At 44.3% G+C, this 19,659-nt stretch overlaps 1 protein-coding gene across 4 annotated transcripts in view; it reads left to right on the top strand.

Moving 5' to 3' along the window:
• Nucleotides 1–2,332: 2,332 nt before the first annotated feature.
• The window catches only part of MIA3 (MIA SH3 domain ER export factor 3), a 28,379-nt gene continuing 11,052 nt past the window's right edge, over nucleotides 2,333–19,659 (top strand). For all 4 annotated transcript variants that reach the window (XM_054195314.1, XM_054195313.1, XM_054195312.1 and 1 more), the window contains exons 1-8: nucleotides 2,333–2,521; nucleotides 3,226–3,359; nucleotides 8,649–8,735; nucleotides 9,769–12,712; nucleotides 13,640–13,924; nucleotides 16,031–16,140; nucleotides 17,423–17,554; nucleotides 18,828–18,849. In XM_054195314.1, the coding sequence (XP_054051289.1) occupies nucleotides 2,365–2,521; nucleotides 3,226–3,359; nucleotides 8,649–8,735; nucleotides 9,769–12,712; nucleotides 13,640–13,924; nucleotides 16,031–16,140; nucleotides 17,423–17,554; nucleotides 18,828–18,849 (3,871 nt within the window). In that variant the 5' untranslated portion in view covers nucleotides 2,333–2,364. The remainder of the gene's footprint in view (nucleotides 2,522–3,225; nucleotides 3,360–8,648; nucleotides 8,736–9,768; nucleotides 12,713–13,639; nucleotides 13,925–16,030; nucleotides 16,141–17,422; nucleotides 17,555–18,827; nucleotides 18,850–19,659) is intronic.

Here is a 19,659-nt window from a genome sequence, read left to right as displayed (position 1 = left end):
CTCTTAATAAAGATAAGCTTGGTAACCTTGTAGTGAGGGGAAATTATAAACAGCTGTGTCTTCACAAGCAAGGGGACCTAAAGATCAGGCTGTGAATTAAGCCACAAGAAATGTTAATGTCAAAGGGAAAATTACATGTCTTTCATTTGTACAGTCACCATAAAATGTTACTTGAATATATTTACTTCCATATTGTAAATTGTGATTAAATTCACCACTAAATTTTATGAGTTAGCTTTTTTAGAGCTTTTTATCAGCCAATATCAGGAATGGCAAATAGGTCTTTCCTCATTTTACAGGATGTAAAATACAAAAATGCCAACAAAATTCCGGTTTGGCAAAGAGTTACCAAAGCCATTCATTGCAGCCCCAAGGAAGATACCTGTTTCTGCCTTGATGCTTTTTCATAATGTGATTAAAATATTAAACTGCTCTAGATGGGGGCTGAAAATGAAATGCGTACATGTTTTTTGGAGATTACATAGCAGTAACTAAGCTTGGATCTCTGGCCCTGCACAATGAGGCTGTGGAAATGAGAAGTCTGTAGAGCAAAAATCAATAATCGTGAGGATATGATAAGAACACCAGCAGTGTCTCTAATGCAATTAGCAGTGGTGATTGCTAACTCTTGTGATGGGAGCTGGGAATAAGTGGAGCAGTAGGATCAACTGCTTCTATCATAGTTGCAGAACAAACCCCACACAGCTGAAGTGAAGAGTGCCTGAAAATAGATCATTTAAAAGAGCTCTTAAAAAACCCCTCAGCTGTCCAGAGTTGTCCTTTGATATGCACAAAGAAGCAGAATTCTTCACCTTGACCGTCAGTTTTGCCAAGTGCCTATTCATTTTGGGAGCAGCTTCAGAATTTGCCCTTTGGAAAGTGATGTGTTTGTTTGGTTTTTGTTTTGACCATTTGATAAACCATCAAGAGACTCTGTTATATTACCTCTCCATTCTTGGGTGCATCTTTTATTCCCTTTGTCCAGTCAGGAGCTCTGCTGAACGAATCACAGGGGTCTGAAAAAGAGAACGGAGAATAACTTTTGTTCATTTTTCTCCTGTACGTGGCCGTTGTGACTCCTGCTGTTTTTCTACCATTTGAGATCTCTAAAGCAATATACATTTAATGGATGTAAAAAAGAGCCAGTAAAAAAGTGCAGGCACAGGTGTGAGTAGCACATCTTTTTGGTTTGCAAACATTCATAGTTAAAAAGTAGCAGCAAGTGGAAGCTGAAGCTACAGAAGGGCAAGAGGCGGCCTTGCATTTTCTGCAGTTGGGCGTGCAGCCCTTCATTTGCCTGCGCTTTCCTGCGTGGGGCTGTGGGTGAGCGAGCTCGTACGCCCCTGTTACCACAGGTTTAACCTCAAACTCTCGGGAGGTTGCCGGGGCGGATGCCACACTTGCCTGGTGGTGACTGCTCCTCTCAAGCAGAGATGTGAACACTTGGTGGGGCGGGAGGGAGGTGGGTGTTTGGATCTGTATCATCCTCACCCTTGTGGGAGCAGGGGGTTGCATGGGGGTGATTACAGCTTTTTCTGTGCTGTGGTCAGACTGCTGGGCCGTTCCTGTTACTTCAGCGATGCTCTGCAAGAGAAAACATGGAGTACTGTGTCCAGCTCTGGAGTCCTCAGCGCAAGAACGACATGGACCTGTTGGAACGGGTCCAGAGGAGGCCATGAAGGTGATCAGAGGGCTGGAGCACCTCTGCTGTGAGGACAGGCTGAGGGAGTCAGGGTCGTTCAGCCTGGAGAAGAGAAGGCTCCGGCGAGACATTAGAGCCCCTTCCAGTACCTAAAGGGGTTACAGGAAAGCTGGGGAGGGACTCTGGATCAGGGAGTGGAGCAATAGGACGAGGGGGAATGGTTTTAAAGTGAAAGAGGGGAGATTTAGATTAGCTATTAGGAAGAAATTCTTCACTGTCGAGCTGGTTGAGGCAGTGGAACAGCTTGCCCAGGGAAGCTGTGGATGCCCCATCCCTGGTGGTGTTCAAGGCCAGGCTGGATGGGGCTGTGAGCAGCCTGGTCTGGTGGGGGGTGTCCCTGCCCACGGCAGGGGGTTGGAACTGGGTGATCTTCAAAGTCCCTTCCAACCCAAACCATTCCGTGATTCTAAACCGGCCGTTGATAAGCACGAAAAAGGGGCAGGAGCCCCCGCTCTGCTCGGAGGGAGAGCGAAAAAGAGCCGGGCCCTCGCCGAGGGGTCCTGCCTCGGCGGGATGGGGATACCGCCGGGAGGGAGGGTCCAGGCGCTGCCTTTCTCCTCCTCCTCCCTCTCCCGCCGCGGCCGGTCCCTCCCCCGCCACATCGCCCTCCCGCCGCCGCTGCTGACGTGTCTGCTCCCTCCCCGCCGCCGGCGCCCGCCAACATGGCCGCAGCCCCGCCGCCGCCGGACCCCCGGCTGCTCCTCGCTCTGCTGCTGCTCCTGCCCCCGCCGCCCTCCTTCCTCTGCGCCGCCGCCGCCGGGACCGACCTGGGCCGCCGCTTCGCCGAGCGCAAGCGCTGCGCCGACCCCGAGTGCAGCAGTGAGTGGGGGCGTGGGGGGTGGCCCGGGGGACACCGGCCCGGAGGGGTCGGTCCCCGACCCGGGAGGCCGCTTCCCCCCGCTTTCACCCCCCGCCCCGGGAAGTTGTTACGGGAAAAGATACGAACGTCGGGGGCATTTCCCAAAGCTCCCCTGGCTCTGGCACGGAAACCGGGGGGAATCGGGGAAAATGAAAACGCGGCGCCGACCCGCGGCGTTCCTCGCCGTCTCGCCAAGTTTTCCCAGCCCCACAGCTCCGTTTTGTTGGTCTTGGGTTTTTGTTTTTGGGCGTTTTGTTTTGTTATGTTTTTTGGCTTCCCCCCCCCCCTTCTTGTAATAAACGCGCTCTCTGGGTGTTGTTTATGCGCCGAATAATTTTGGGGCTGGTTCGCGAGGACGCAGATGTCATCTTTCAGCCCGTCTAATTTAATATTAATAATTAGCTTCATAGCACACTTCTGAAATGCAATTCTCAACTGCTTTGTGGAGTCTTGATCAGTGAGCTGGCTTTTTTTTTTTTTTTAATAACTTATTTTAGTTATGCTTTAAGTTAAGTTCTTATCTTCTGACCCAATCTAGAAAATAGGAAACCGGTGTATGCAGCAAGGTCTTGTTTTCTGCCAGTTAGCCAAGACCCCTTCCATGAAACTGCTTTTTTATTATTATTATTTTTAAAGTAATACTATTCTTGTTTTCTTTGGACAGTGTTAATGTGCCGAGGGAAGGCCAGGCAGGATTTTAAAGGTCCAGACTGTCGCTTTGTGAATTTTAAGAAGGGAGAAGCGGTGTACGTATATTACAAACTAATAGGAAAATCAATCGAGCTTTGGGCTGGAAGTGTAAGTACTGTAAAGCATTTGTTTTGCTTGCTCTTCTTGGGGCTTTCTGTTGGTAGTCTTTTTTTTTTTTTTTTTTCCTTCTTTTTGCCTTGTAGGAGAACACTTAAGGTTTTGAACGTCATAAAATAATATAATGAATGCCATTTTGTCTTGAGACCAGTGTGAAATGGGATGCGGTTTGATCAAACCTAAGGCATTAAGTGCTTTGAAAAATGGGCAATGCTTAATGTGTGCTAAAAACTATTAGAAAACTGCCTTTGTGTCGAAAACCTCCCATTGCAGGACCGTAAGTAGTGGCCCAAGAGCCTGCCTGGAAGCTGAACCTCCCCTTCCCCTCTCGGGAGGCTTAAGCCTGTGCTTGCGTTTACCCCTGACACGGGCTCATCCTGCGCTCCGTAATCCTGCTAAAGATCGCTCCGTGTACACGTTTTAATCACGTTTCTCTTCCGAATGTTCAGCTGCCTTCTTCCCCTTTTTATCTAAGCTGCGTGCAGAGTTGGAGGGGGGGGAAAAAGTAGTAAAATTAAAAAGAATTAAGGTAAATTTGATTTTTAAAAGGCATGCCTTTCAGCTTTAGTACTGTGTTGTAGCAGCTTGCAGAGTAGTGGCCTTGTTTGAGGCCTTGTCTTCGGGCAGTCTGAGAGGGTTCTGTTAACGGGAATGGAGGATTGCCATACTTGCAGTTATTTCATAGAGAACTCCTCTTGGCTTTTATGATAAAAACCTTATTTGCCTGACGGAAGCAGAACTGAGATGCCCCAGAGGAAGAGCCGTTTTTGTGGACTTCCCTTGAAAATGCTGGCAGTCTGGAGGTTGCTGAGACCTTGTCCCCGTTGCCCCCTCTCCATGCTTCTCCTACACCCCTTTTTGTGTCCTGGTCGTTTACATCAACCTCCTTTCTTCCTCTGGGCTTCTACAAGAGAGGGATAATTGCCTGTGACAGTGGTCTAGGCTGCTGGAAGCCACACCTGGGTGTTGACCGTGGGACTGGTGGTTTGGTGGAAAGCAGGATGTATCACTTTCTCCAACCTGTTCAGGCTGGGTGTGGACGGCCAAGCTCTCAGCAAGGAGCTGAATCCAATTAGAACAATACAGAAGAGAGCAGAAAACTGCAGCACGTGGTTAAAGAAGAGTTTATAATTGTATCGTGCTGGTAATTCCCTCCTGACATGTACTGTACCATAAATAATCTGGTTAATTAGCCGGTACGGGTTTCCAGGGCTGCCAGTACTTGACACACAGAGCAGAAACGTGGGGCCAATTTTGCATCTTCTAACAAGGTGTAATGCAGGCTGCAAGATCAGACAGCAGATTTAAGGTAATTGCTGAGTTAATATTCAGTTTAACTATTCACTGATAGGAAGCTCATGCAACAGTTAGGTGTGTCTCCAAGTTAAAAGGATGTTTGCCTTGAGTTTAACAAGGAAAAGCCAAAGTTGTCAGGTCTAAAAGAATTGCAAAGCTCTGTTTTATTTCTTGTAATTTCTTTTAATTGTGTTACACTATTTTCTATGTTCCTTTTACGGCAGTGATGACAGGCTAATTCCTTCCAGTTGGTGGCTTTAATCTTTATTTTTATTTTTTTTCCCCCTGGTTTGATGGGCTGCTCCTGCAGTAATCGTAATATCGCAGCGTTGTTACAGGGCCGGAGGTGCCCACCCTTGTGTGTTGAGTAGGACACTGGCATGTCTGGCCCCGTCCCTGACTTGCAGGTGGCACTGGGGTCTCTCCCATCCCAACGTGACTTCCTGCGCCAGGTTCGGCTGGGGCAACTTGATTTATGCAGAGCAGCCGTGCCCACTCTGTGCGGCCTTGGAGCTAGGAGGAGGCTGTTGCGTGCTAATTAAAAACAGGCTACCTAGCGAGGTCTGTGATCCAACAAATTCCAGCAGGAGGCACATTACCTTCTGCCACAGCCCTTTTGGGATCTCATCATGTGACTTTATGTGTGCTCGTGTGTCATTTGATCTCATGCATCCACCCCACTGCCTTTTTCCGTTCCCCAAAGTTTTGGGAGAAAGAGTTTATAAAGGCATACGGAAACTATGAAATCAAGGGGTAAACTGGTATTCTCATCTTCAGGTGGGGGCAGAGGTGAGGGGAATACGTGTACGAGAAACTTCAGCTACTGCAACCTGGGGCTTATTTCAAACAAGTTGTAAATACAGGCTCTAATTCTGAAATCAATTTTGAGGAGCTATGGGAAATACAATAGTATTTCTGACCTGAAGGGAGATGATCTGATAAGAAAGGAGGCTTTCAGCAAGGCTGAAAAATCTATAGCAGTTGGGTCTGTGCTTTATTTGCGTTTGCTTTTCTAATTCACTACGCCCTTTTCAAGTCATTGTTGATTTTTTTTTTTTTTTATTTTTTTTCCCTGTGCCAGCGAACAGGCTGTTTGTTAACAAAATAGATCCTTTATTTTATGATTCCAGTCTTGTATACTTTATTGCTTGCAGAATGCCCATTGAGCTCAGTGGGTATTTTGCATGTGAAAAAAATTCGGGAACCCACTTATAAATTCTATATGTTATGTGGCATGCAGGTTTTAGCAGAGCTGTCTAAACCTAATTAATAAAGCAAAGCCAAATGCTTGGATGGTGTTCTGTGACCATTGTTTAATAGTGATTTTATGTTATGAATTTCGTGAATACATCAGTTCCAGGAAAATACTTGATTTTTTCCAAAAGCCGAAAGGTGGAGCGCATCTGGTATTCTCGTTGTCCAGTGCACCGTGTCCAGCTCTACAACTAGTTTCTTCTTCAGCATCCACCTCACATTGTTTATATGATCAAGTTGTGTGATGTAAACTTCCCTCCTATACATTTCTCCTGCACTCTGCCCTCTTCCTTAGCAGGCTCCAGAACTACTTCAGATAATTCCAAGTAAAAAAACTGCTGCTTTTTAATGAAACATTTTAGCAAAGACACTTTAAAATTATTGCCACAGAAGATTATTATTTTATCTTATGGCAAACTTTATTCCTTTGATTCAAGGTTGAGAGAACTATTTCTGGAAATGGACTTGGCTGCAGATCGTGGCTTTTTTGGGTCAGTGGTTGTTGAGGTTTATTTGTTTTGTTTTGAAATCTTATGCATAAGGTAATAAAAACGAAGACACAAGCAGTAAATTTAACGTAACACAGGAAGACAGAGTATGTCTGGAGGACCCAGAGGATCAGGGAATTTTTTCTATTGTTTCTGAGTTTTCTTAACAATGCCAGCGCTCAGCAGACCAAACCAACTCTTCTTGGAGCATCGTTCTGCAGTTTTAGGTACCTGTGATGCCTGTGCTTTAGGGACGTGGGCTTTAAGATTAAAAGCATTTGAACATTTTCTTTCCCAGCTCTCTGTTTTCTGTTGCTGAGGTAGGTGGTGTGAGTGTCTGGCATCTTGGTCAGTGGTGGTCGGTGAATCTGCCGCAGCTGGCTGTCGCATGTGGGCTCTGGTGGGGACAGATGCTGTACACGCAGCGTTGTCTTTCGTCCACCCACGGCATTTTATCTAGGAAGGGAGTGGAAATGAAGGATGCACTTTTTTCTCCCTTATTTACTTGGCATTCATAATGCTTTTCCTCTGTTGTGTCTGTAGAGAATGAAGAATGTTGCCTTTATTTGCACAATGAGGCATTTTTTCCCTTACAAGAGAGGACTTGTAGGGAGAGGAGTAGATGAAATTTTGGGCGTGCGGATCCCATATGGCTCATAAACCACATAAGTGGCGAACTGGGTCACTGCAGAGGACTTGTATGGTCAGCAGCTTGGATTACACTAAATGAGTTTCAAATTGTGATGCCTAATTATAATGGTAGTCCCAGAGATTAGTCTATAAGGAGGCTACTTTGAAGCTTTGGCTTTTGTTTTCGGAAAGATCATTTAAAACTGGAATGGAAGTTTGTAGAGAGAAACAGGCCAATTTAGCATAAAAGTGTAGTATACTGCACAAGGACAGGCTTTTAATTTGACTTGTCTAGTTTAATTTCCCATTCCAAATAATTCCCAATAATATACCTGCATACATTATCTCTTTTCCATAAGAGAGTATCTATGTATTTACAAAAGGTGGGGAGTAACTACAGAGTTCTCAACTATGGAAGGTAAGATTTGAATGAGAAATAGCTAAAAAGAAGCCCCATAATGTAATGGTGCTTACTTTGCTTGTATAGCAAGATAAAAAAGGTATTGGTATTTATTTTTTACTGGATATGATATTCCTTTTTTTTAATGCCATTGTAAATCCAGAAAACTTCAGGTGAGGTGAGCCTGTTTCGGCGATATCAATGCAACGATGCCTATATCTTTATGTCCCTAATTATTTTGACATAACTAGCTCTTCCCAAATAAACTTTTCAAGAAAACTGGCAATTGTCATCTTCCGCCTATAACAAAACATTGAGGAAATGACCAACACTTCCTTTTTTTCCCCTCAGATATTTTGGTTGTCTAGGAACTCTGTACCTTTCTAGGTGTGTCCACCAGGCTGCAATTGCCTGGATTATCTAATCTGTGTAGTGATAGCATGCTATTAATATTGGCTTCTTGACAGCTGTTGTCAGAAGTCTCAAGTGAGAGCATTACTGTGTAGATCTTATCCAGCCAGCGATAAGAGAGATTCTTGTCTTCCACTGTTTGCCTTGGCTTAGCACGTTCACTTGCTTGAAAAGAGCCATCTGCAACTGATTTTTGCTCCTATTAGTCACTGAAGAGCAACAATGCATTTGCAGAGGGGCTGTATTTTCCACACAGGTTTTAAAATAAGATTTTTACCTCAGGTACAATTTTGCGTTTTCCTAAAATCTGCTCTAAGAATTTTTTTTTTTCCTTAAGCTACAAAGTGAGCGTATTTCAGGCTATAATATTGTGTGTGGATGTAAATCTTCTTAGTCAAAGATCCTCTTCTGCTTACTACTTGAGAAAATACTTGAGGCATATGTGGTGCCAGTGAGAGCGCACAACAGCAGTTAAAGCATGTGAGCCAGAATGGTTGGGCTTCACTCCCAACTCTCCTAGTAATTTGTCATAAGTCAGGCTTTAACACATGAACAGTAAAACTGCCCAAGTTCACAAAGATGGTGTGAAATCTAAGTATAATACCTCAACGAAAACTCTTGCATAAACAAGGCGTCGCTACCCTTTTTCCTTTATTCACCGTCTTAAACTTCATTTAGAAATACTTGAGAACGAGTTTGATGTGTTTGTTATTAGTGTCTGTAATTAGCATTGTAACATAGTCACATGATTTCGAAAGCTTTTTTAGTGCTTTTTGTTTGCTTGTGTTTGTTTTCTGGCAGGTTGGAAGCGATTTTGGATATTTTCCAAAGGATTTACTTGAAATAAATCATAATTATTCCAATGAGGAGCTAGAGTTACCAACAGATGTAAGTCGTCTTTGTTATTTTTTTGATTGGGGTGCTTACTGTGTCTTACCTCGCATTCAATAAAATCCCTGAGGAGTAGAATGGGAATATCAGTGATCCTTAGTTACCTTTTGTTACTAAGCAGCTACACGTGTGCAGAGACGCACACATGTGTCGGGGGGTGGTATGTTTGTGTAGCTATGTATGTGGATGGGTGTGTAAGCGTCAGCCCAAAATGGGCAGCGATCTTTCTTTTCTTGAATATTCTGCTTTTCTTTTAACAAAATATGTTTGGATTGAGCTCAAGAAATGCTGCTAGCTGGCTCGTGCATAGTCTGTTCGGTATGTATTCAGAATTCTTTCTTTTCACAAACTTCAGAACTTTAGAATTGTAAAGTATTATCAGAAGCAAACAAAACCTGATACACTCTCATAGCCCTTTAATTCTAGAATCGGTTTCAACCCTTACACAGGTAAGTGGCTTTCATGCGCTAATAGCTAGTAACTCCAGGGTTGTGCGAGTAAGGCCTGTTTGTGGTTGCAGCTTCAGACCCGTATGAAATGGTATTCAGTGGCTTACAATGCTGTTTAATTTATTTTTCAGAAATTGCGTGACAGGCAGCTCCAGCTTGGATGACTTGGTCATTTGAGGAAAGACCAGTTGAAAGAGATTGGGACAAACAAGCTTAGTGACGTTTTTCTTCTCCTCACTGGCATTCAGCAATAGATTTGTTAATTCAGGATATATGTGATGAGTAAAGTATAATACTATCAACTCTATTGCTGACTTTCAGTTTAGTCCTCACTAGGAGGTCTTTGAAGGAGCTAAGCCGTAAGCTTTTTATGAGTCCTTTAAGAGCCTTTTAATAGTCATTAGGCAAAACTTCCACTGATTTCAAAGAGGCTTTTGGTTAAGGATTCAAGGGGTTAATTCTGCACAATTAATGTAATTTACTTTGCTGCTGCATCTCTCTCTAACCAACCCAATGGATTTTGTCTCATCACTGTAATAAAGAAAATAATATTTGTGACTACATATTGTTTTTCATTTCAGGAAACAGACTTTGTTTGCTTTGATGGCGGAAGGGATGATTTTGATAATTATAATGTGGATGAGCTTTTGAAGTCATTACAAGAGACGATAGCAAATGAGGGGGAAACTGAACCAAGTGATCCAGGGACAAAACCAGCTGAAGGAATTGAGAGGGATGTGGAGATTGAAGAGGTCGATACGGTAAAGTCCCTTGGTGCTTCGGAGACAGACGGTCTTGCACTAAGCACGGAAGAAGACAAGGAAGCCCTCGCCGTGACAGAGGAAGTAGACAGTTCTCTTCCAGAAGGAACTGAAAATACTGGGGGATACTCCAGTGCCAATAGTCACGAAGAAAACTCTCAGGGAGATCAAATTGCACATGAGCACTTGAAAGGAATGCTACATGGGAAACTTAAAGGGCTAGAAAGTGAAAATACCAAAAACACTAGTATTCCTCAGGGTGAAGCCAGTCCACTTGACAAAGAGAATGAAGAAGTCAATGCCTATACACTTTTAAACAGAGAGCTTTCTGCAAACTTGAAAACAAAATATGGCTCAACTGCTGATGCTGTTGTATCGGATGATGAAGTGACTCGCCTTGTTACATCGCTGGAAGATGATTTTGATGAAGATTTGAGCATTAATGCTCATGATGCAGAGGAGTCAGACTTTGCAGATCAGTCTGAAGAAATCCCTTTGCTGTCCTTTACAGCAGAGGAAGAAACTACATCCCCAGTGGATTCAGAGGACGATGAAAGCAATGACATTGAGTCACAAAATCATGAACCTGATGAAGATGCGAAGGGTGCTACAGAGCTAAATAACCAAAGAGACAATAAGGAAGAACTCGATTCAGATGCATTAATTCTTAAGGATGCCTTCAGTAAGAGCAAGAAGTCAGGTGATAGTGTAAGTGTGGACAGGTCTGAATCTAAACAAACAAAAGAGAAACAGGATGAGGTGATGCTAATTAGTAAAAGAGAAGCACCAGCGTCAACTCAACCTGAGGATCTCTCCAAAGAACTCCTTAGAAAGGAGCCTGTGGGTACAGGTGATCTGGGTTCAAAAGAAAAAACAAACACAACTGAACAGTTTGAAGAGCAGCTCATGGTTGATGGAACTGAGCCACATACTGACAAGCTGAAGAGTATGGCTGTGCCTGATCCTCATGTTTTGCCTAATCTGGGAGATGATCTGGAGTCCAAATCATTTGTTAAAAGCAAGGAAGATGCTTTAAAACCACCTGTTGGTCATACCAACGGAAGTCCAGAAAGAGTGCCACTTGCTCGGATAGAGAAAGATGAGAAAAAGTTTGAGGATGACATCTTGGAAGAGGTCTTGGAAAGTGATTTAAAGCACAAAGAGCTATGGGAGAGAACAAAGGAGAAAGTAAGAGCTGAGAACAAGCCTTCTGTTGATGTTCCAGCCAAACCAGTGGAAGAGGTAAAAAATGCATCTCAAAGTGACTTAGGAGATACTGACATCTTGAAAGAGAAACTGGAACGTGGAATGCCTATTGTGGAGAAAGAACTTCTGAGACATGAAGATTTGAAACAAACAGGGGTCACTGATCATGAAAATCAAAAAACCACCTCGCTTCCCAAAGAACCTGAAATAAAAAGGAGAAACTTGAAAGAAACCCCTGCAGGGGAGGGAGACCCAAGCCACAGAGGAGCTGTTGAGCAACCTAGGCCATGGGAAAATGAGACTGAGTATTCAGAGGCAGATGTGAAAGAAGAGCTTTCAAGAAATCTTGGCAAGATGACAGTATTTGAAGAAAGCATTGAGAAAAGCTCCCCTGAAGAAAAATCAAAAAGCACTACACAGAATACTAATGGAGAGAATCTTACTCAGCAAGGAACTGCTCGTACTGAGGATGCAGATTCAGATGGAAATCTTGGCACAAATTTAGCTAAAGAAAGGACACTAACACCAGAATTGCAATCTGAAGAGCCAGATGATGAAGACAACCCTGACATGAAACAAGTAGAGGAAGAGCTACTGGAAGATGAGAATGCTGCAAGTGCAAAGCTGTTGCAAGCAAGGGCTGCAAATGTACAGGATGATAAACTAGATGTCAAAAGTACAAACCCCGAATTAGAAGTACTAGGCGAAGCTGTTTCAGTAACTGCAAATCCTACTTACAAAACGGGAGAGGAAACAAACCCGTTTTCTAAGGAGGCTAAAAAACCAATCAGCATGCAAGGTGCAAGTGAGACTGGGAACAAAGAGGCTGATGTACCAGTGAGTGAACATGCTAAATTGGATGAGATGGAACGTGTCATGGAAGATGATGAGGAGTCTTCTGAAGCTGAGGAACCATCAGCTGTGGAAGAACATAATTTCCAATTTCCTGACACGGAAGACAGCAATGACTTTTACCAAAGGAAAGATCATCTCCCGGAGGGCGTTTCACAGAAAGACTCAAAGGAGGTGCAAAATTTAGAGCATACAAGAAACGACCACCAGCAATCTGCACATTTCCCCAGCCCTGCTGACAGCTCAGCAGCCACAAATGACACTGCAACAGGCTTCAGTGAGTCTGTGAAGCGGCTCACGATAATGAGAGATTTTCTTGATGAAAAGCGTGTAATCCGTCTACAAAAGTACCTCGGGCTCCAACACGTGGTTAGGATAGAAGCCATGTTTCACGACATGAAGGTAGAGATGGAGCTTGCTCGGAAGGCAAGCCATAATAATGAAGATATAGAAAAAGCCTTGGACCAGATACTTGAGTTTTCAGAATCAAGCATTATGGATGTTGTGGGAAAAATTCTGGATTCCAGAGTGGCAGAAAATAAAGAGGAGGTGGTGAGAGAGATGGATTTGTATGATGAGGAGAGCGCACTGATGGATGATATTCAAGAATTAATATATTCTTTAAGGAGTAAATATTCATCTGCTAGTGAGAGTGTCCCACTTGCATCTATTCCAGAACAGGAAGATGATCAGCTGCACGTTCAAGGTAGGATGTTAAACTATTTAATAAGTAGATGAAAGGGAAGTAAAACCCTATCTCAGACAACACTATGTAACCTAGAGGAGCTTTAAGAAGAGGGTGAGGGAGCAGAATTGAAAGACACCCTGTGGCGTCCGCTGGGATTTTGCTTATTGTTAATGCATAATTTTGGCATTGTGATGGGTGTTCCAGGGGCAAATCCTGAGAGAAAATGTTGAGCTCAGCATGTCTGTTCTTATAGGCCAGGTTCTGTGCAAGAAAGTGGGACCCGTGCATGGATATGGTGAGAAGGAGCCATTCAGGTCATGTCTATACCTCCCCCTCTCAAGAAACAGGGATTCATATACACTGATGTGCTGAATTTTCTAGAGGGTTTAGAGCAGTCTCTTTTTCCTGAACTAGCTAGCACGTAAGTATGAGAGATCCAGTGATTTATGCAAAGCTCAGGTACTCAATCCATCCACATAAAATCTCAGGTGTCCCTATCATCTAATTTTTGCCCACATTCATAAAAGAGCGTGTAAGCAGAAATAGTCAACAAACAGCTCCTTTGACGGGGGAAGAACTAGTGGTAGAGTCTGCTGCAAACTTGCTGTTTTTTCCAATTAATGTGCAAGGTGGTAAAACGTGGTCTTAGCAAGGCTACTTTCACAGTAGTGCATGATAAGTATGGATAAAGTCACGAATGCTGAAAATATTTCACCTTGCAATATTTCATTGCAAGGTCAGTGGTTGATACCTTGCATAAATACCATATAAACATTTAATTAGATGTTACTGAAAGTTGATTGAGAATATATTGGAAGCGGTACACAAGCTGAAGTTTTTAAGTGTCAAGAAAGCTTTGTCAAATGCAGTATTTTTCACTGGAGGCAGCCATAGGTAAGAAATATACATTAGCTCAGTGCTTAATTATCTCCCCCTCTGTCATAGATGGCGCAAAAGAGGCTGAATATGACAGAGTTTCCATCAGAAACCCAAATGCCATTGATGAGAGCAACCAGAAATTTCAGCAGCTTGAAGATGAGAGGCCGGAACAGCCTGTTGAGAAGAAGGAGGAGAGGGCTGTTAATATTCCACCTGAGCATGAAGAGGATAACTTGTCCGACAGTAGAGAAGCTGAAGAAGGGTATGATAGTGAAAGAGGATCGGTGCTGGAAGATACTTCCTTTGGGTCAATTGATTCTGGACAGAGTGCCAGGGAAGACGCTGCTGCAGGTAACCTTTTGGAAGTGGGTTATTCTGTTCTTTTGCTCTTTAAGAGGAGCATGGCTGAATGGGTTTTAGGCCAATACCAACGTTTTTGCTAGTATTTTGATTGTATGTTGCTGTAATCCTAGTGGCTTTCACTGATCCCTAAGAGTCCCTCTAGTGGCAGTATTGTTTCGCTACCACTCATCCCGACAGAGAGGTTTTTCTACTACCTTTTTGCACTATAGAAATAATAAAAATTTTCCTGTAAGTGTCATAGTCAGAGCTCTGTGCTCGGGCTGGTGGACTGTGTCTCAGGATGGTAGTGGATAAAGAGCAGAAATCACTGGAAATGTACCATCAGCCCAGGTTTTCTCCGTCTTGCAGGGGGACTGACAGTCTAACCTAAGGCTATTGAATCATGCGCGCTCTCTTCTTGCTCTTCTTAACCTGTGACTCTGGGCTATATTACTTTCCCGGAAAGATGGAGTGTAGCTTCCCTCAAGCAGTTCAGTAATTTCTGGCTAAGGTGTTTGTTGTCGTAGGAGAAATGTTTGACTCTGTTCCTTTGGGGCCTTTCTCCCTCTGGAGCAAGTGTGCTTACTGGTAGTTATCCCAAGGAGGGATCCCATTACTGTCATCTTCCCCAGCTCTGTGTTGGCATTAAACTACCTTTGACTCCATTCTCGGTGCTAAGCTCAGCTTTGCTGTTCTGCATTCACCTCTGATTACGCTCAATAAAACAGGTTTCACTGAGCGTTTAGACAAAATTCAGGCACATCTTCCTTCACTTTTGTATGCTATGGAGGTACTGTACCATCCCCATAACTACGCACTTTTGAGCAGCTTCTCAGTTCTGTGGGAAGCTTTAGCTTGAATGCAAAGACACTTAATGAATTTTAAATGGCTGGTGGATTACTTACGTGGTTAAGCCGTCGGATGTTTGGTTGTATTTTAGACCATCTTCCATTCCTTCCTTAATTGTGGTTAAATGCTGTTTGGCAGGCATTCCTATGTGGACTGCTAAAAGTGCTGAGGAAAAATGGCAAACGTTTGTAGAAGTGCTGGTCAAAGAAGCTGTTCCACAATGTAACATCAGGCTGGGCAGGTGGTTATTTGGATCTGCTAACCTGCATTCATGGCAACAGTAGCAGTGAGAGGAGGAGGCACGATTCAGATCAGGATGAAAGTAAAGGTGGTTGTCATTTATGTGGTGGCATTTATAGGTCAAATATAATTTTTGGACTATTTTTCTTTGCAAGAAAATATGATTATTCCTAATTTTTTTTTAATTAAATAATTACTGGTAAAACACAAATGAATATTTAATGCAGATGAGTTTTTAACGGAGATGTTATTCCATTACAGTATGGTCTGCTCTGGTATGGATACAGTCACCTCAGCTCACTTGTGGTGTTCCGGGATCCTTAAAGACAGATCTTTCTCTAGCAATTAAGAGAGCTTATGCCATACTAGCAGTGCTGTAAACTTATGAGAAGATGATGGTTTATTGATTTGAAGAGGAATTGAAGAGTGTGTGCTTTTTTGTTGTTGTTGTTTGACTTGCTGCTGTAGGAGCTGCATGTGCTCTGTCTGAGGCAGGCTTGGCGAAGTGATTTTGTCTGTCTACCTCTCTGTGCTACCTTTTCTAAAGCGGCCCATGGAATATCGCTATCCTTTATAAAGGACTTTTGCCTCTTTTTTTCAATGCTCTGGAGAACTGGTGACTGTAATTTGAAATCTTGCAGTGACAGGATGAGGGGTAATGGTTTTAAACTGGAAGAGGGTAGATTTAGATTAGGTATTAGAGTGGTGAGACACTGGCCCAGGTTGCCCAGAGAAGTTGTAGATGCCCCATCCCTGGAGGTGTTCAAGGCCAGGCAGGATGGGGCTGTGAGCAACCTGGTGTGGTGGGAGGTGTCCCTGCCCAGGGCAGGGGGGTTGGAACGAGATGATCTTTAAGGTCCCTTCCAACCCAAACCATTCTGTGCCGCAGAAACCGCGGGGTGCCTGGGGGTACGGTGGCAGAAGCGGGTTCCCCACTGCAGCCCTCCCCTGTCAGCAGGCCCCGCTGCGGCGGGCGCGGGCCGCTCGGTCGGGTAACCCCTCTCTCCTCTCCCTCTCTCGCTCCAGGCCCCGAGGAGGAGGCCGGGCGGCCGGTAGGACGCGGGCCGGAGGCAGACGCCGCCTCACGGGGAGTCCTGGGTCAGGCGGCGCCGGCGGCTCGGCAGCTGCTGCGGCAGGTGAGTGGCGGAGATGGCGGCGCCGGCGCATGCGGGTGGCGGCGGCGCGCGGCGATGACGTACGCGCGCGCGAGGCGGCGCGGGGCCGGGGCGGGGGGGGGGCGGGGGTGTCACTCTGGGCTGACGTGTGCCTGGAAGTTGGCTCGCGCCGCCATGGAGCCCGCGGGCGGCGGTGGCGGCGCGCGCCTGGCGGAGCCCCCGGCGGGGCGGCTGCTGCAGGTGCGCGGGTGGGGTGGCGGGGGGTGGGGTGGGGAAGAGGGAGGGCGGGTCTGTTGTCTGTTTGTAGCCGTTAACGGCCGTTGGCCGTGACAGGTGGCGGAAGGGGCCCCACCGGTCCAAACCGGGAGACGCGGCGCCCCAAGTGACCCAACCTCCGAGGGAGACGGGCCGAGGCGGACGTGGCTCCCTGTCCCTGAGGGGATTCGCCTCCCTACTGTCGCCAAGGGGCTGTTTTTCCTCCCCCCCCGCACCCCCCCCCCACCCCGCCCGGCGATGTGGGGCAGCCCTGCGGGAGCGGAGGCGTCTGGCGGCCTCAACGCCTGCAGGGGGTGGCTGCCCGGCCTCTCGCCTTTCCCCGGCACCCCGGCGGAGAGGGTGCCTGCGAAAACACCAGCTCGCCCCGAGGTTGGGCTCTGCGGGGGGGAAGCGTGTGGCCTCAATGTCACGCTTCTGCCAGTTGCGGCCAGGGAGAAGGCAGGGGTTTCCGTGTGTCTCCTACAGTTTATTTTCCCAGTGCCATGTCGGTATCAGCCTTGTAATCTGTACCAGGTATATTCACAGCTTTTTTCAGGCAGTTGGTGCTCTCTGGCTTTCAGAGAGACGTATGACAAGACACATATGACCCTGTGACCAGGGTGACAGCAAGGAAAAGATCTGAGCCATTTTTACTGGATTGTTACCAACATCCAGATGTAAAGCTGGTTTGTGGGGTTTTATCCTATATTTTTCCATCCTTATAGCTTTATTTGGAAACAGATCAAATAATGTAGTCCTGTGTAACGCAGGATGCGTGTATCAGCTTATTTTGGTGTAGCTGCTCTTTGCCAAGAGGTTGTTACTGTCAGGTGTCTTCCAGATACTCAGACTTTTGAGTTGAAATGCAAGGTTCAAGCTGCTTTGTGGTTTTCTTCATTTTCGGTTTTCAGTTTACAGAAAAACTGCAAGAAAGCTCTAGATGCTTCTCTGGTTTTATGAGAGGAGTAAAAGCGTTTGGCAGACTTCTTATTTTGCCTCAGTATTTAATGAAAACGTATTCATAGTTGTCAATGTTGTTGGTTTTCAGTTGGTCGCTACTCTGCCTGAGGAAATTCGTCCTGGGCCTGATTTCCATGGACTTCCATGGGAGCCTATTATTATCACTGCCTTAGTGGGAATTGCCACGTTTGCTATAATTTTCTGGAGAACCTGCCTTTCAGTGAGTACACTTTATGGTTGCGAGCCTGCTGATATTTCACTTACTGTGCGGTCTTTTGTATGGTTAAACTGTTTCAGCATTACCTGGGTCAAAAGCAATATGTAGTCTTTCATGGTTTTACTTTTTACTTTTAGAGTGTTAATGTGAACTAAATGCTGGGCTTAATAGCTAAAGTAAGTTGTAATTTTCTTCAAGCTAAGAAGCATTTCCTTTAGGCTATTAATTGAAGACTTTTTAGAAAGGGTCAGTTCTGAAGGCAAAATAAGGGAGTATGATATAAATCAAGAAGGCCAAGGAAAGGGTCAGCATATCTTTGAAATAAGAAGCCTTCCATGTGCTCAAGCCTGTTGCTGACTATCTCCAAAACAAGCAGTTAATCCCCCTGCTCCCGTCATATTGTCCAGTTGCTTCTAGGTGCCTTATTTAGGATCCTAAACACCTGATATTCTCACTGGAGAGCTCCTTCCCCGCTCTGCTCCTCACTCTGTATTTTCCCCCTGTTTTCTACGTGGATAACTTCCTGTGCAAGAAAAATACCATCACTAGCTCTGAAGTATAGCCATGCATCTCCTTGGGAACTGATAGATGAAAATCAAATGGGGCAGTTTATTTTACAGCTGTCCAATTCAGTGATGATGTGTTCTGGAAGTCTGTAGAATACTTAATTTTTGCTTGAGAAAAATAAATTAATACTAAATATTATCTGTAATAAATACTAAATATAAAAACTGATAGGGTTTTTTTTCATTGCTTAGGTTTGAAATTGAATATACTAGGTCAGTTTCAAATGTAAAATAGCGTTTATATAACAGCATAAAAAGAAAACTTCTGAAATTCTCCTTTAAAGGCGTTACTTTCAAAATGAGCAAGTGTCACGTAAACATACATTGCTTTAAAAGGATCAGAACTGGAATGCAAGTGGGTTTTTTTGTGTTTGCGAGTTCATCGCTGTTGTTTGATGCAAAATGGTTTCATTTTCTTTGTTGCAAATTGGATGTGGGCAGTTACTGCTATCCTTTTAGTGACTGGGTAAACAGACGTTTACTAAGGCTCTAGGACAGGGAATTAACCTAGAAGCTTTTATTAGAAAACAGCTTAAGCTTGTTTGTAGTGTTATTCAACACTCTTGTTGGCAATGTTAGATGTGTTTTCCATATGGTTCTTTAGTCCGCGTATAAGTGGTGACTTTTTTCTATGGGGAAAACTAATAGCATTTTTCACTTAGCAGTTTATATGGCTAATTATATTTTTTTATTACTTATTTCTTCTGTAGGTAAAGAGTAGAATATATCAAGGTAAGTTTCTCTGTGCTTTTCAGTGTACTTGATGCTTAGGCATGTAAAAGTTTTGAAGATGGTTTCAGAGGAACAAGTATTCATCTTCATTCCCTTTGAAAGAGAATGCTAATTCTGGGGTTATGGTGTAAACTAGGCTGGTAGATGATATTTCAGTCTGAGGATTTCAGTTTTGCTTTTGATAATGCTTTGACTGGGAGAAACAATGCAACTCGTACCTGCAAATTAAAGGTCCAGGAAAAGCCCCACCTTGTTCAACATAAATGTGATCCATTGGTTTACTGGTATGATGGCAGCGGGACAGAGTTTGTTTTGGTTTTCTGATTACCAGTGGATCTGCTTTTGCTTGTTGCTTCTCACAGAAAGCAGTAGCTAGTTCCTCTTGTCTTTTCGGATTGAGGGGAGCCTGAAACTGACTGCGGTGCAGTTGCAGAGACTTTCTAAATGTAGGCCTAAACATGCAGATATTCCTGTGGCTAGCACGTTGCTTTTTACAAGAGTATTTCTCCAGCTTCAAGTATATAAAATTGAAGTTTTACTGAATTGAAAAGAAACAGAATTCAAAGTGGGTGATTGCTGAAATTCATAATTGAATACAAAACAAAAATATGAAAAATTGTCTTCATGTGAATCTCTGCCTCTTTCTTTCACACAGACCATGCTCCTCAGTCATTCCTCTCTAGTTTCATTGTAGTTATACTGCTGTTTCCTCCTATACAATTAATGCAGAATTGATGAGCTAAAAAAAAGCCCTTAGATCAGTAAAGTGATTTCTATACTGCAAAACAATTGTTGTTGGAGGGGGGAAAA

This window comes from Rissa tridactyla, chromosome 3 (genome assembly GCF_028500815.1).
Source record: "Rissa tridactyla isolate bRisTri1 chromosome 3, bRisTri1.patW.cur.20221130, whole genome shotgun sequence".
In the NCBI taxonomy this organism is placed as follows: Eukaryota; Metazoa; Chordata; class Aves; order Charadriiformes; family Laridae; genus Rissa; species Rissa tridactyla.
Note: the sequence above shows the minus strand (reverse complement) of the source record. Positions and strands in the feature narration are given on the sequence as shown.